Below are 13,700 nucleotides of genomic sequence, written 5' to 3'. Positions count from 1 at the left end.
GTGTGTGTTGGTCGGCTCCACCCAACCCGGCCGCGTTTGTATGATGCTGCCGCTGTGGTGCTCCCGCCACGCCTTGGAATTGATGGCACGGTGTATGTCCAATACGTCGGAGGTTGTGGTGAAGACAGAGAGACGAACACTGAGAAAAGGAATTTGATACTATTTCGTCAATGTTTTGATTTTTCTGTACTTCAAAACCAGGTGCTTCGTCGGTTCCAGAGTAAATTGACATACTCCTGTACCACGCAGGACTACAATGTTTCAGAAACCTCAAAAAACAATTACTTGTCCAATCTTGATGCGCTAAATCATGTTCGAAAGAGAATGAAAAATTAGAGGTATTGTCGATGGACTGCAAAGAAGGGCTCTGATTGAAGTATTTTTCGCAGATTTATTCAATACAGTAGTCCCCCAAGGTTTGCGAACTGGTATAAATTAATACCTTGCTCAACTTAATCAATAACTGCATCCAATGGTCTCTTAAAATGAATTCTTGTTTGTTCTTTGTTTCTTTAATAGCCTTCAGAAACGTATATTCTTGAAGTGTTGCAAAACTTGGGGGATCACTGTAATGCATCATGTCTCCCCTCCGCTCGTCTGCGCATGTACTTCACTGAAGTATTTTGGACAGAGCGAACAAAATATAAATTTTGAGAGTGTTATACAATTTCTGAGAGGGTTTGAACGAAGTGCATTTTGGAGGGTAATTTGGGAAGGTCGAACCGAGGTACAGTACAGACAGTACTTACAGAGTACAGTACTTCTCCGCCATGAAATCAATTCCTCGTCTTTTAGCCAATCGGTCCCGACTCTTCCAACTAGTTTTGACCAATGCGATTACTCGATAAACCCAACAAGCGAGTTGCAAGGGCAGAACGCCATCGGCCCAAGCCGCCCCACCAGCCTGCATGGCAAGGGAAGGATGCTGGTGGGCCACAACGCTGCGTCGTGGGGAGCTGTCCCCGTTGCTCTGGAAGGACGATTACGACCGCCTGGCGAAAAGAGGGAACGAAGGGGGCTGGCTCCGGCACGAGACACGAAATCACTGGTCGTGTTTGCACCAACGACGTAACCGAGGGAATCTGATTTCGTCATGTCATTGCGTGCACGATGCGTCCTGTCGATGCCGTCGTTTCCTCCTCCCGCTGTGGGCGTCGGTGGAGCGAAGCTGTCGTTTCAACGAGGTCCCCCCAGGGGAACGCACGTGATGGGGCTGTGGCACGGGTGCAACTTGATCATTGAACTTGATTTCAGTATGGAACATACAAGAAGCCAGTGTTTTCGGTGGCCAACTGTGGAATGAGTTCGGTAGTCCCGAAACAGGCGGCCGGTCGAGATCCAGAGAGCGCGCAGCGACGACCGGTGTCTACACTGGTTGGTGCCACCATCACGCCACGTCGAACGACCCACCTTAGTCACTGCGACGCGGCCTCAACTCCACAACCACCATGAACAGCACAGGCAACGCACTCTCTGTGGTCTTGGTCACCGCGTTGGCGCTTGTCTTTGCAGGCATGACCTTGTACTGGCACCGGCATCGCGTGATCGCCTTCATCTACAACTGCCGTCGAAGCGTTGCCCGCTCCGCCGAGATGCCTGCTGCGCAATACCGAGCGTTCTTGGACAACAGGTACTTGCGAGAGGCGCTGTGAACCCTTCACGGTCTTGACACCGGCCGTAGCCATCTCGTGGACGAGTGGCTGTGCTGGGTCTGCTACCACAAGAACCAGCACCAGAACCAAAGCTGTGCCATGTGTCGCTCCGACTTCGGTACTTTTGTCCAGCATCGCCATCCTTGTTTGATGGCACGTTGTAGAACCGGACTGGCACAAGTCCATCATCCTGACATCGACCACGCTCGCCTCTGGCCCGCGCGAGTCGACCATCAGCGCCACACAGCAACGCATTCGAAATCGCCACTTGTGGAAACGAAGTGCAGGCTCGTCGCCTCCATCCCGCGACTTTGTCCACTGGGTACACCCACTCTTCTGATGGATCCATCGCCATAGACCATATTGACCCAACACATAGGTGCACACGCCCGTTCTCGACATCACGGACCTCTTGCAGGATGTGCTGCCCGACGGCACAGCGCTCTCGATTTCTTTAGACGGACCTGCAGCTTCATTCGACAACTCGGCGCTATCGGCGTCGTCGGTCGCGTATGTTCGCGAGGCTCGCGGCCCTGGCATGTCATCCGCCTGGGTTCCTGCCAGTACGTTCGATTCCGACAGGGCGCTATCAGCCGAGATCTGACCAGTTCTTGCGTGGGCAGCGTCCGTGCAGTGGTCGACAACGATTTATACCGACGCCATGAAGGACCTGTCGTGGGACCAAATTCATGTACACGTCGTCGGGTGCCGCCATCGTGCCTGTCTCACTGTGTGCGGCGAGCTGTGTAGAGCATGGCAACCCAGCCGTTCTCGGCCAAGGTGTCGTGGTTCAACCAGGCGCTGCACTCGTTGAGTCTCGACCATGTCACTGGGTACTCGCTCGTGAGTGTCCATCGCGCAGAAGCGCTCGAGAGTTCTATGCGGCAGTTGCTGGCGATCCCGCCAACGTCAATGCGCCAACATCTACAGATTGAATTTCACAACGAACCTGCCGTGGACGCGGGAGGCGGCGTCCTTCGTGAATGGTTTGGACTTGTGACGCGTCAATTGTTTGGCGGGCGATGGTTTGAGCCGACGCACACGCCTGACATCACGTACTGGTTTGCCCAAACCAGCGACGACGACTCGTCTTGCCAGGTACCCCCCCCCTTCCTTCCTTTCCGTCTGTATTTGAAAGCGCTCAGGTGGGGCGAACATGCCGGCGGTGGATTGTAGATGTTCAAGTTTGCAGGACGCGTCGTGGCCAAAGCGATTCAGGATGGCCACTGTCTCTCTGTCCACTTGGCGATTCCGCTGTGGAAGCATGTGTTGGGTATCCCGATGACGTGGCACGACCTCGTGCACTTGGACACGGACCTCCACCAGAGTATTGCGTGGGTGGTAGATCACAGCGACGCGCACGAACTCGGCCTGGATTTCACGATGGTGCAGTCGCTCCTTCGCTGCCTCCTACCGTCGTTGCCATGGGTTTGATGTACTTGTTCCTTAGCGCGGGGTGCCATTGATCGCTGGCGGCGACTGCATGAGTGTCACGGACGCCAACAAGCACGAATACGTGGCTGCGATCGTCCGGTTTTTGTTTTACGACGCAGTGCACGGTCCATTGGAAGCGTTCTTGGAAGGGTTTCAAGCCGTGTTGCCGGTGCCGCTGCTCCACGTGTTTGACGCGTTCGAAATGGACTTGATTTTGTGTGGTATGTACGACCACATGCGATTTTTCACAACGAGAGCGTTGAAGGACACGACGACATCAACGCGACGGACTGGCAGCTCCACACGACAGTCGAGTACCTCGCAACGTCGCAACTTAAACGGCGCGGGGGCAAGCACGGGTCACAGCAACAAGACGTTGTCGACTGGTTCTGGCTCACAGTGCACTCGTATTCCCAAGTGCAAAAGGCCAAATTACTGCAGTTCGTCACCGGTTCGTCCCGACCACCCGTTGAAGGGTTTCGGGTACGCCTCCTCGATCCATCGCTTCTCACAAATCCTAACGCGAGGTGGGTATGGTGATTGCAGGCCCTCACCAGCAGCAACGGACTCGTATGCCCATTCACGATCGCGTTGTCCACTGCCACGAGCAAATTTCCCGTCGCCATGACTTGCTTCAACCGGTAGGTTTCTGTGATATTCCTCGTCCACTTCGCATCTGTGGCTATGATGGAATGCTCTCGCGCGGAAGGCTTTTCCACAGCTCCTTCCTGCGGATGCTTTTGCGTGGTTTGGTGTACTACTGCATGAAAATTAGCATTGCGTGTTGGATGAACTTGTTGCAGGGGCCGCCGGCCAGCTCACTCTCAATACGCAGGATCTCGCTGCCACTGTACAGGTCCCAAGCCGAATTACAAGAGTACTTGACTGTGGTAAGCCATGTTGACGACTTGCGCAAGGCGACCTCAGCGCCGCCATGGCAAACAGGTCATCAGTATGGACGTGACAGGGTTCACGATGCGATGACGTGGAAGCGACTCCGACCCCCCGTCCCGACAATTGCATGTGTCGAGCAAACAAGCGCCACGAGTCGGCCTTCACACCGTCGTTGCTGCATCCATTAACTTATTTGACGAGCTTCTGAGACGATTCGCGCTTTGGAGGCGGCGCTAGGAGGACCAGGAGCTCGTCCTGCCGAGATTTACAAACGTACGGCTGCATTTGCCACGACGCAATGTACACGACAGCCGTGTCGTGATCGTGGCAATCGACAATGTCGACCGCGATCATAGCTTTCGCCATGAGTTCTTGCTGGTACATCTCGATCAGTTCCTGGAAGAGCAAGTCTACAAGGCCTGTGAGTCCCGCACCGAGTGCCGCCGAGGTCGACGAGCATACCATGTTGCACGCGGGACAACGTCGGGCAGAAGTTGCAGTCGACGTCCATTTTGTGAGGAGTTATCTCGACCAGGCACAGCGATCGCATTTTTGAAAGGATTTCGCCCTGTGACAAGGACGAAGATGACGCATGCCAACATGGAAAGCTACGTACGAGTTGGTCCAGGACGGTGCTTAGGTGCTGCCATGACTGGTGGGCTTCCCTCTCGAGCTATGTCAACCGACACATCTCATGGTGAATTGCTGTGGTAACGATGCGGGAATGGAATGGCCTCTACCTTGTGACGAAGTGTGGTGTGCAGTGCATGCGCATCCGCGAGTCCTGCCCACGACTCCCCGTCTGCATGCGACAGCTTCTGGTTGGCGTTGGCAATCTGTGTCAGGCGTCCCGTGCCCTGGGCCACACTCTTCTCCCACTCCTTGGCGAGGTCGTTAAACTTGGTCAGCGGTGTCTCGCGCCGGACTCCTGCCATCGTACTTGCCTTGCTAGTACCTTTGCATACTAAGTTTATAGTATGACTAGGCGTTTCAACACGCGACCAAGTGGCGTTTGCATAAACCACAAAAGGAACCGCGTCGTCCTGTCGTTGGAGTCCCACGCTAACCTCGTGGCTTGGACCTAAACACAACTCCAGGAACGGTGCAGTACTCTGAAGCACGAAGTAGGTGCAGGGCAGTGTTTGAGTGCAGACGGTGGTGTCAAGTCAAACGGGGCATGCCGATAGATATTTGAAAGCATTTTATCCAATCAAAACACCGGAAATTGAATGCGGAAAAAATATCGATCACATTTAATGCGGGGGCTTCAGTTTCAATACAAACGGCAAGATCATAATAAAGAAGAGTGACGGGGATTAAAATGCTGCGGCACATGTACGCCGCCAAGTTTGGTTGGTGGTGGGGTTTGGCTGGCACCAAGGGGTCAACTTGGCCATTCCTGGATCGTTGTTGAAAATGGCGGAAGAGAAGAAGGCGCTGAAGAAGAAGTCGAAGGAGTCGCATGAACTCATTGCGCCCCAGGCCACGACGCCTGTCTTGGACACGTCCAAGTGGCCGCTCTTGCTCAAGAACTACTCGAGCTTGAACATCCGCACTGGCCACTACACGCCCATCCCGAGTGGCTCGACGCCGTTGAAGCGCAACTTGAACGACTACGTGCGGTACGGCGTGATCAACTTGGATAAGCCGGCGAACCCATCTTCCCACGAAGTGGTCGCGTGGATTCGCCGCATCCTCCGCGTCGAGAAAACGGGCCACAGCGGCACGCTCGATCCTAAGGTCACGGGCTGCTTGATTGTGTGTGTCGACCGCGCGACGCGCCTGGTCAAGTCGCAGCAAGGGGCCGGGAAGGAGTACGTGGCGATCGTTCGCCTCCACAGTGCCATTGAAAGCCAAGCTTCGTTGGCTCGCGCCATCGAAACCTTGACCGGTGCGTTGTTCCAGCGCCCGCCCCTCATTTCGGCCGTCAAGCGCCAACTCCGCATCCGTACGATCTACTCGTCCAAGCTGATCGAGTACGACGAGGATCGCCACCTCGGCGTGTTCCATGTGAGCTGCGAAGCTGGCACGTACATTCGAACCCTGTGTGTGCATTTGGGTCTGGTCCTCGGCGTCGGCGGTCATATGCAGGAACTCCGCCGCGTGCGCTCTGGTGTCCTTGGTGAATCCGACACGATGGTCACGATGCACGACGTGCTGGATGCGCAGTACGCGTACGACACGTACAAGGACGAGAGCTACTTGCGCCGCATCGTGCGACCGTTGGAAGTGCTTCTTACCACGTACAAGCGCATTGTCGTCAAGGACAGCGCGGTCAACGCAGTGTGCTACGGCGCCAAGTTCATGGTGCCCGGTTTGCTCCGATTTGCCGACGACATTGACATCAACGAAGAAGTCGTGCTCATGACGACCAAGGGTGAAGCGATTGCGATCGGGATTGCGCAAATGACGACGGCCGTCATGGCGACCTGCGATCACGGCGTCGTCGCCAAGATCAAGCGCGTCATCATGGAGCGAGACACGTATCCCCGCCGGTGGGGTTTGGGACCCATGGCCCAAAAGGTAAAGGGTCTTGTCAAGGACGGCAAGATCGGCAAGTTCGGCAAGGTTAACGCGAACACCCCCGAAGACGTGTCCAAGGTGTACAAGGAGACCAAGGAGCCGTTGGTTACCGAGGTCAAGCCCGACGTCTCGGACGATAACGATGTTGACGGCAAGAAAGAAAAGAAGGAGAAGAAGAAGAAGGCGAAGCGCGACGTGGAAGACGCCGACGCTGCTGCCGCGGACGCCGACGAACCCGAGAAGAAAAAGTCGAAGAAGAAGAAGAAGAAGGCGGATGGCAACGACAGTGACTAGAATGTCGTCGATCCACGGCTAGGACTAAATGTGATATATATAACAACCGATAGCATCGACAACGCAATCTGCGTCGCCATTGCCATTCGATTCGCGCCAACTTGCCCCGTCCATGCGTGATCTTTCGTCGGGCATGTACTCACTGCCATACCGGGCATTGCCGCTCTGCCTTGTCACAATCTCATCGCGTTTCAGTTCGACGGGGCTGGCAGGTCATCGACGGTCGCACACGGGACATAGTCGAGTTCGACGAACGGACTCGATTCGGCATGAATGTCCGCGTTCGCCAAAATGAAGAATCGGCGAAGAGGAGTCGATGCAGCCAAACCAAATCCCTGTGTTCCGCAGTATGCCATTCGAGACAGACCCTTCGTCCACATCGATCGTTGAATGCAGCTCCCCGTGTGTAAGTTGTGATAGATTTGTCGATGTGGTGGCCAAGGGGGTGGGCAGAAGTGGTGCACGCGGTTGGTAACGTGCCCTGCGCGGCGCTTCCATCCACCACTGACCGTGATGGCGAGATGGCCGCCCCGTGTCATGGCCGTCGTAGGATAGATGCGTTTACAACATGATATAAAAAGGAGCGAGTGTGCTTGATGGTGTATGGTATCGGGTTGTCTCTCTAGTCTTCGACATACATGGCGTCGATTTCGTCCTCGCCACGTTCGTTGTCGGCCGCGTCAAAGTCAAAGTCGTCGTACTGCGCCACCGCTTGCTCCGTCAACAACTTCATCTGCTCGGGCGACGGCATCGGGTACCGACTTGTGTACGGCAACAGCGCCATCTGCCGGGCATTCTTGATCGCGGTCGCCAATTGGCGCTACAACGACAACAAATGATCAAACACACTGCACAACGCGATGGTCCACGTACTTGTTGCTTGGCGCGCAGGCCGGTGAATCGGCGTGGAAGCATGCGGCCATTCGGCGAAATGAACAGGCGCAACAAGTCCACGTTCTACATCCACGTACGAGTTAGTGTCGACAGCGCGTCGTCCGAGTCACTCGTTCGTACCAACGCCAATTCCACGGGGTCCAGGTCCGCCTTGACAAATTCGGTCCAGAGCTTTTCCTTGGGCGCGCGCAGGGGCTCGCGCTGGGCCTTGGGTAGCATCCAGTTCATCATTTCGGGCAAGATCAAGTCGTTTTCTTGAAGATCCCAGTCATCGTACACCTTGTCCTGGAGCGTATCGTCGTTATCTTCGTAGTCATCGTCGATATCATCAGCGGCTCCGTCCATCTCGAACGGTTCCAAGTCGTTCTCAAGACCAGGGATCACAATCGTCTCTTCGTCTTCGCCGCTGCCAACGTGCAAGATTTCAGTCTCGGACAAAGGAGAGACATGAGTTGCTGCGTCAGCGTTCTCTTGATCGGCCAACTTGAGTAGGTCCGCGTCTAGGCCAGCTGCGGGCGTGGACGAGTCGCCGACAACCCACCGTCCTGTGTTGATTGGCTTTTTGTCTACAAAACGGCCATGGTGAGCACAAGTACTGTGCAACCAACAATGCACCTACCGTCGCTAAAGAAGCGTACCGATGTTGCCATGACAGTTGGCTTGGTCGCACGCAGTCGCGGCGCCGCCGAGGAGGCCACCCCGCGGCACGCTCGAAGTAGGGCACCAGTCGTCATGGCGAATTCGAAAACTCAGCGGTGGCCAACCGAGAATTGGCATTGATGGGCTGTCTTTTCATTGGCTGTTGAAGCGGTCCAATCATATCGCTGAATGAAAAATCTATATTATCATGTATCGATTTTTACAGGCAATCATGTATCAACTGGTCCTATTTACTAACGTAGTATTTACGCACTTCGTTCTCCTCTGATGATCTATAATATTGCTATATATATGTAATATTTTACAATACAAAATATAGAAATATTCAGCATAGATTAGACAATTAGCACTCTTTATAGTATAATATTTAAATATTGAGCTAAGACAAGACAAAACACCTCGCGCGTGAAACTCCACGCAGCGCTGGGTTCATGCAAATGTGTAACGAATGCACGTGTGAGGTCGACGAGGTCGACGGATGTCATGCCACAGCATGAGAGCAAACACGGCGGAGTGACCTTCGCGACGTTCATTAAGGAGCTCGAAAACAGATGGATACGTTGAAGTGATTCACATAATGTACGCAAGTATTGGATTGGTCGAAATTCCACCAGTAAGCGGTTGCGATGGAATGCACCCGAACGTGCGCAAATGTCATGGAAATTGAGGAGAGCACGCGTGTGCCGCGACTTGGACGTGGAATGCGTCTTTCCCATTCACGTGACATCGTATACATCTCATGAAGGAACCCCAACAAGCTACGCGCTCGTTAGGGTGTACTCGGCGGACGGTCGCGAGTGGAGTGTGTTCGTCCACGACAAACAGGCCTCACCGCGTGAAAATGACACAAGCGACGACCGCCGCCTGATGGATCGACAAATCGAAGAAGCTTTGATGCAGTTATGCGAACCCCTTGCAGAAAAGACGACGCGAGTCCATTGGCACAACCTGCGAGTGTCCGATCAAATGCATTCTGTTGTGCATGCCTCGTCTGGAACAGTGAGCATCATCTGTCCTCCACCACAACGGTCTCTGCATGACCTGCTCGTCCAGCAGAGGCATAGCAATCACAGCTCACCCAAGGTAACTTATGCCACTCGTACTTTCCAAGAGCCCACACCCATCTAGAGGTCCCCCAAATACCGCGAGTCCACCCGCTTGTTCATCGTGTATCAATTGGTGGCCTGTATGGGGGAGCAGCAACACGCCAGTCCATCACCCTTCAATCTCTCTCCACATAGCTTCACCGTGGACGACGAACGCAACCTGCTCCAGCTTGACCTTCTTCCTTCGTTTGATGCCTTCACTACGTCCCCGACATCGACGACGGTGCGGTGTAGCCGCAGTTTGACCCAGCAGTGGTGTGCAGGTGAAATCTCCAACCTCGAGTACCTCATGGCGGTCAACGCCGCGGCCGGGCGCTCAATCGTACGACGTCTTGCTCTCGATCTTCTCTCACGTGTGTGCCAAGGCATCCACGACGTCGCATGCAGTTTTGCCGTGGGTGACAGATTTTTCGGCCCCATCGACTCCACTCGCCTCCTCTGAACACCCCTCGTCACATCTGCGCGACTTGACCATGTCCAAGTTTCGGTTGACCAAAGGCGACGACCATGTCGATCGCATGTACAGCCACACGGGGTACCACATCCCCGAAAAGTACGCTCCGTCGACGACTCGGTCACGCGCTGCTCGTGCTGATGCTTGTTGCACTAGTTTGAGTGACTTATCGGTGGCCATTTATCTCGCTCGCGTACTGCCTCGGGCTCACTTACAACGCGTCGTCCGGGCGACGTTTGAACCGAAGGAATACCCTGCGTCACTGGCCAAGATGGCTACATCCTCCCCAGACGAGTGCATTCCAGAGCTGTATTTGGACGCGTCCGTCTTTGTGTCTTGCCATGATGACATGGCGTCGCTGACGCTGCCTCCATGGTGCGCGACTCCCGACGCATGTGTGGCGTACCATCGCCGCGTCCTCGAGAGCGACGACGTGTCGGCGCAACTCCACACTTGGATCGACCTCAATTTTGGCGTGCACTTGAACGGGCCAAGTGCCGTGCGCCACAAAAATGTCGTCCATCGGGGGTTTATCCAGGTCTTTCAACATGCCCATCCAGCCAAACGAGTCAAGACATCGGGTCGAAGCAAGCAAGCGTCACCGACTCAAGTCGACACCCTTGTCGTCGACGAAAACTACTTTGCCGTCCAGATCGCGAAGCAGTGCCCGACACACTACAAGGTGTGTGGCCTGCCATGCGTGACTCTATCGCCCACAGAAACGGATTATCCCTCTTTAGGGCAAGCGGCATCCGCACCATTCGTCGGGTGTGCCGAAGCGAAGCACTTCACACGCGTCGTCGGCCAAGTCATTTGGCACACGCTATGCATCGACATTGTCGCCTGCGTATTGCGTCTTTCCCCATACGACGGACTGGCCCTTCGCCGTCGGGTGCATGATAGCCGAGGTGTATTTGGATCGCCCACTTTTTTCCACCGACTCGGTCCGCGATTATGTCGGCTTGGGGGCCGCGTTTGGCCGGTCGTTTTCTGTTCGGAAAGCGCTTCCTCAACTGGCGTCAGTGCCGCCATCGATTCGCGTACGCACTTGTTTGATTCGACATGACCAACGTTGGGAACCGTATGCTAGCACGTCGTTCAAGACCTCGTGCATCCCAATCCATCCATCAGAGCGGCGAGGGCCCAGTCCATGCACCACGACCACGTGCGTTCGCGGACCTGCATAGCACCGAATTTTGACGACGACATGTTTATCGTAGACTACATCCTCGTGCAGCAACGCCCTCTGCGAAGGTCTCTTTCCGTCGCATTTCCCGGTGGTGTTGTCGTACTTGAAGACTGTCACGGTGATGAATTGGGTCCCAAAGACACTTGAACTGGTGCAATCGCGTCAAGTGCCACGGGAAGGGGTTCATCTCGTGGCCCACACGATCGAGCGCTTCTTGGCTAAGTCGTCGCCCGCGCAAGCCGCCGAAGCGTTGGTGCTCTTGGTACCAACGTTGAGTCGACTGAGCTTGGACAAGGTGACGTTTGAAGCGTTGGTTCGCACGCCCATCGTCACATTGTTGGAACGGGTCGACGACGTCGCTGTGAAAATCTATCTTGTATCCTCGATGGAAGCTCCCGACCGACACGGATGGCTACGGGTGATGTGGCACCACTTGGGCACGACGTTTTTGGTCACGCACGTGTTACCTGTGTTGGTGACTTGGCTTCGCACGGGCTCGGCTTTGCTCAAGCATGCGATAGCTCGTACCCTGGTACTACGAAAACGGTTGTTGTCGGCAATTCAAACAATTTTTGTTTTTCTGCAGGGACGGTGGGCGCATGCAGACTTCATGGGGGCCACCGTTGTCAGCCACGAAATCCTGACGTCCGTGCTCACCTTAATCGACGTTCCGTTGCCACGACTCCCTTCCCCGACGCCCCTGCACGTCTCCCCAAGTGGAGTCCACCTCGCTCTTGTCCACATTTGTGCAGGAATCCACCCGTGGGTTATCCACGCGATGGTATTACCACCGCTGTTTCGACACGCCTTGCGCGCTGTTGCTCAAGTCGAAGCCGCCGAGTCATCCCTCCGCTCTCCCGCTACTCACTTGGTACGATGCCTCCATCTCGCAAGGACGACGTTGACGTCCCTGTCAACGCGCTTTTGCTGCATGTGCACGTGGAAACCTCCATTTGTCTGAAAGCTTGCGGTGTTTGTTGAGATGTGTATTTGTTTTAGTCTCCTGAAAAGATCGACGTGCACATGACGTGCAAGACGATTCGGCAACTCGTGTCGCTCTTGCCGTCCAACCTGGCAGGGTACCACATCCCGGCGACGCTGGCTCTCCTGGCCGTGCCGTTCATCGGCGAATGGGTGGTCATCACGAGCTTAGTGCACACGGTGCTGCGCCTGGGCCAAGTCGTTGGCACCGACTTGACCAAGCTTCATCTATGTGCACCACTGCGGCAGTTTCTTGTTCAGTTTCCGCATGCTCAGTTCCCGACGTACATGCAACAGTTCCAGCATTTACTCGGATTCGAGCACTTTGACACATGTCTGGGGCTCCCATGGTCCATGTCAAAGGCGACACCATTCAAGCTCCCGAAGGTGCCTGTGAACGAGCCCCCACTGCCTGTTGCCCACTTGTCGGCAGCCATAGCCGACACGGTTGCTGCCGCGTGCCAGCAACTCGCACGGCGCCCCCCACCCACAAGGCGACCAACGCTGCCCCACCGATGGACAACGTCGTCGATGTCTTGGCCACTCAAGGGCGATGCTGTGTCGTCGATAGAATTGCATGGCCGTGTGAGGTCCCTGGCAAGTTTAGCTGGGGGGCGTTGGATGGCCGTGTCCAGCGGGGACGGCATCGTGACGCTGCACCGAACATCCGACATGACGCTCATCTGGCAGCGGAATTTCAAGTGGCCCGTGCACACGATCATTCCTCTCAGTCGAGAGGGGTGTCCGTTGGCTCATCTCATCGTGGTGTGCGACTCCCAGTCGGTGTACGTCCTCGACGTCGACGCTGACGTCACAACACTGCCATTGTGGCATTGGAAGCGGCCAGCGGAGCCGCTCATGGCGATCCAAGTGATCGGGTCCGCGGATGGTCATGGCGCTGGGCATGTCGCTGTAGCTACGACGGACACAGTTGTAGCACATTCCATCGACACGCTGTCGTACAAAAAGCAGCCAGATAACGACGGCGAGTGGCGGCTGGGTGCGACGGACAGTCTCAACAATACCCGCACGAACGCGGCCATAGAGTGGAAGCTCGTCGACTCTGGGTGTGTGTCGTGCCTGGGGGGCTTATTTGGGTTGATCGGCGTGGGAACGACCTCAGGCCATGTCGACGTGGTGGAAACCCTCACGGGACGACTGCAGTGCCGGTGGCAGGCGCATCCCCTGGCCAACGTCGTCCACCTTGCGCAAGTCTCGGACTCAACTTTTATCACGGTCGGGTCGACCGACAAGCAAGCGATTCTGTGGCGGTGGCCATCGTGTCATCCCATAACGTACATCACAAACCTGCCCGAGTCGATCCAAGGCAGCCAAGTCCACTGCGCACAACGAGATCGTGACGAGACGACGTGGCTAGTCATCGGGCACGGTGCCAAGATCGCGGTGCAATGTATATGGCCGTCGCCATCAACACGGAAAGTCCAAATGACGTGGAAGGATGTCCTGCCTCCAAAACAGGTCGTCCAGTCCGTCGTGGTGCAAAGGCATACCGTCGCCCTTGGCTCCGACACTGGCGGGATCCATTTATGCGTGTAATACACCAGCCTCACGGATGTGGCCCAGCAACCCACCTTGCGCTGCCGCGATGCAGACATTTG

General features: G+C 55.4%; 5 protein-coding genes across 5 annotated transcripts; 3 read left to right on the top strand and 2 right to left on the bottom strand.

Annotated features, from left to right (window-relative positions):
- Positions 1-1,303: 1,303 nt before the first annotated feature.
- H310_03225 (hypothetical protein) lies at positions 1,304-4,249 on the top strand. The gene is made up of 12 exons (XM_008867017.1): positions 1,304-1,630; positions 1,682-1,770; positions 1,817-1,974; positions 2,032-2,215; positions 2,276-2,343; positions 2,403-2,750; positions 2,829-3,038; positions 3,103-3,307; positions 3,352-3,569; positions 3,633-3,727; positions 3,922-3,976; positions 4,032-4,249. The coding sequence occupies exons 1-12, from the start codon at positions 1,449-1,451 to the stop codon at positions 4,068-4,070; spliced, it is 1,851 nt and encodes a 616-aa protein (XP_008865239.1). The 5' UTR covers positions 1,304-1,448; the 3' UTR covers positions 4,071-4,249.
- On the bottom strand, positions 4,109-4,930 carry H310_03224 (hypothetical protein). The gene is made up of 4 exons (XM_008867016.1): positions 4,721-4,930; positions 4,597-4,653; positions 4,443-4,548; positions 4,109-4,390 (listed from the first exon to the last, which is right to left on the bottom strand). The coding sequence occupies exons 1-4, from the start codon at positions 4,913-4,915 to the stop codon at positions 4,170-4,172; spliced, it is 579 nt and encodes a 192-aa protein (XP_008865238.1). The 5' UTR covers positions 4,916-4,930; the 3' UTR covers positions 4,109-4,169.
- A 409-nt stretch (positions 4,931-5,339) lies between these two features.
- H310_03223 (tRNA pseudouridine(55) synthase) lies at positions 5,340-6,902 on the top strand. Its single transcript, XM_008867015.1, has one exon. It carries the CDS (start codon positions 5,397-5,399, stop codon positions 6,795-6,797), a length of 1,401 nt encoding a protein of 466 aa, XP_008865237.1. The 5' UTR covers positions 5,340-5,396; the 3' UTR covers positions 6,798-6,902.
- A 409-nt stretch (positions 6,903-7,311) lies between these two features.
- H310_03222 (30S ribosomal protein S18) lies at positions 7,312-8,450 on the bottom strand. Its single transcript, XM_008867014.1, has 4 exons — positions 8,311-8,450; positions 7,812-8,257; positions 7,671-7,754; positions 7,312-7,617 (listed from the first exon to the last, which is right to left on the bottom strand). The coding sequence occupies exons 1-4, from the start codon at positions 8,423-8,425 to the stop codon at positions 7,420-7,422; spliced, it is 843 nt and encodes a 280-aa protein (XP_008865236.1). The 5' UTR covers positions 8,426-8,450; the 3' UTR covers positions 7,312-7,419.
- Positions 8,451-8,979: 529 nt separating this feature from the next.
- Positions 8,980-13,672, top strand: H310_03221 (hypothetical protein). The gene is made up of 9 exons (XM_008867013.1): positions 8,980-9,434; positions 9,480-9,779; positions 9,823-10,010; positions 10,068-10,593; positions 10,652-10,951; positions 11,002-11,076; positions 11,132-11,632; positions 11,687-11,971; positions 12,100-13,672. Exons 1-9 carry the CDS (start codon positions 9,003-9,005, stop codon positions 13,636-13,638), a joined length of 4,146 nt encoding a protein of 1,381 aa, XP_008865235.1. The 5' UTR covers positions 8,980-9,002; the 3' UTR covers positions 13,639-13,672.
- The last annotated feature ends 28 nt before the right edge of the window (positions 13,673-13,700 follow it).

This window comes from Aphanomyces invadans (genome assembly GCF_000520115.1).
Source record: "Aphanomyces invadans strain NJM9701 unplaced genomic scaffold supercont1.5, whole genome shotgun sequence".
Lineage (NCBI taxonomy): Eukaryota > Oomycota > Saprolegniomycetes > Saprolegniales > Verrucalvaceae > Aphanomyces > Aphanomyces invadans.
Note: the sequence above shows the minus strand (reverse complement) of the source record. Positions and strands in the feature narration are given on the sequence as shown.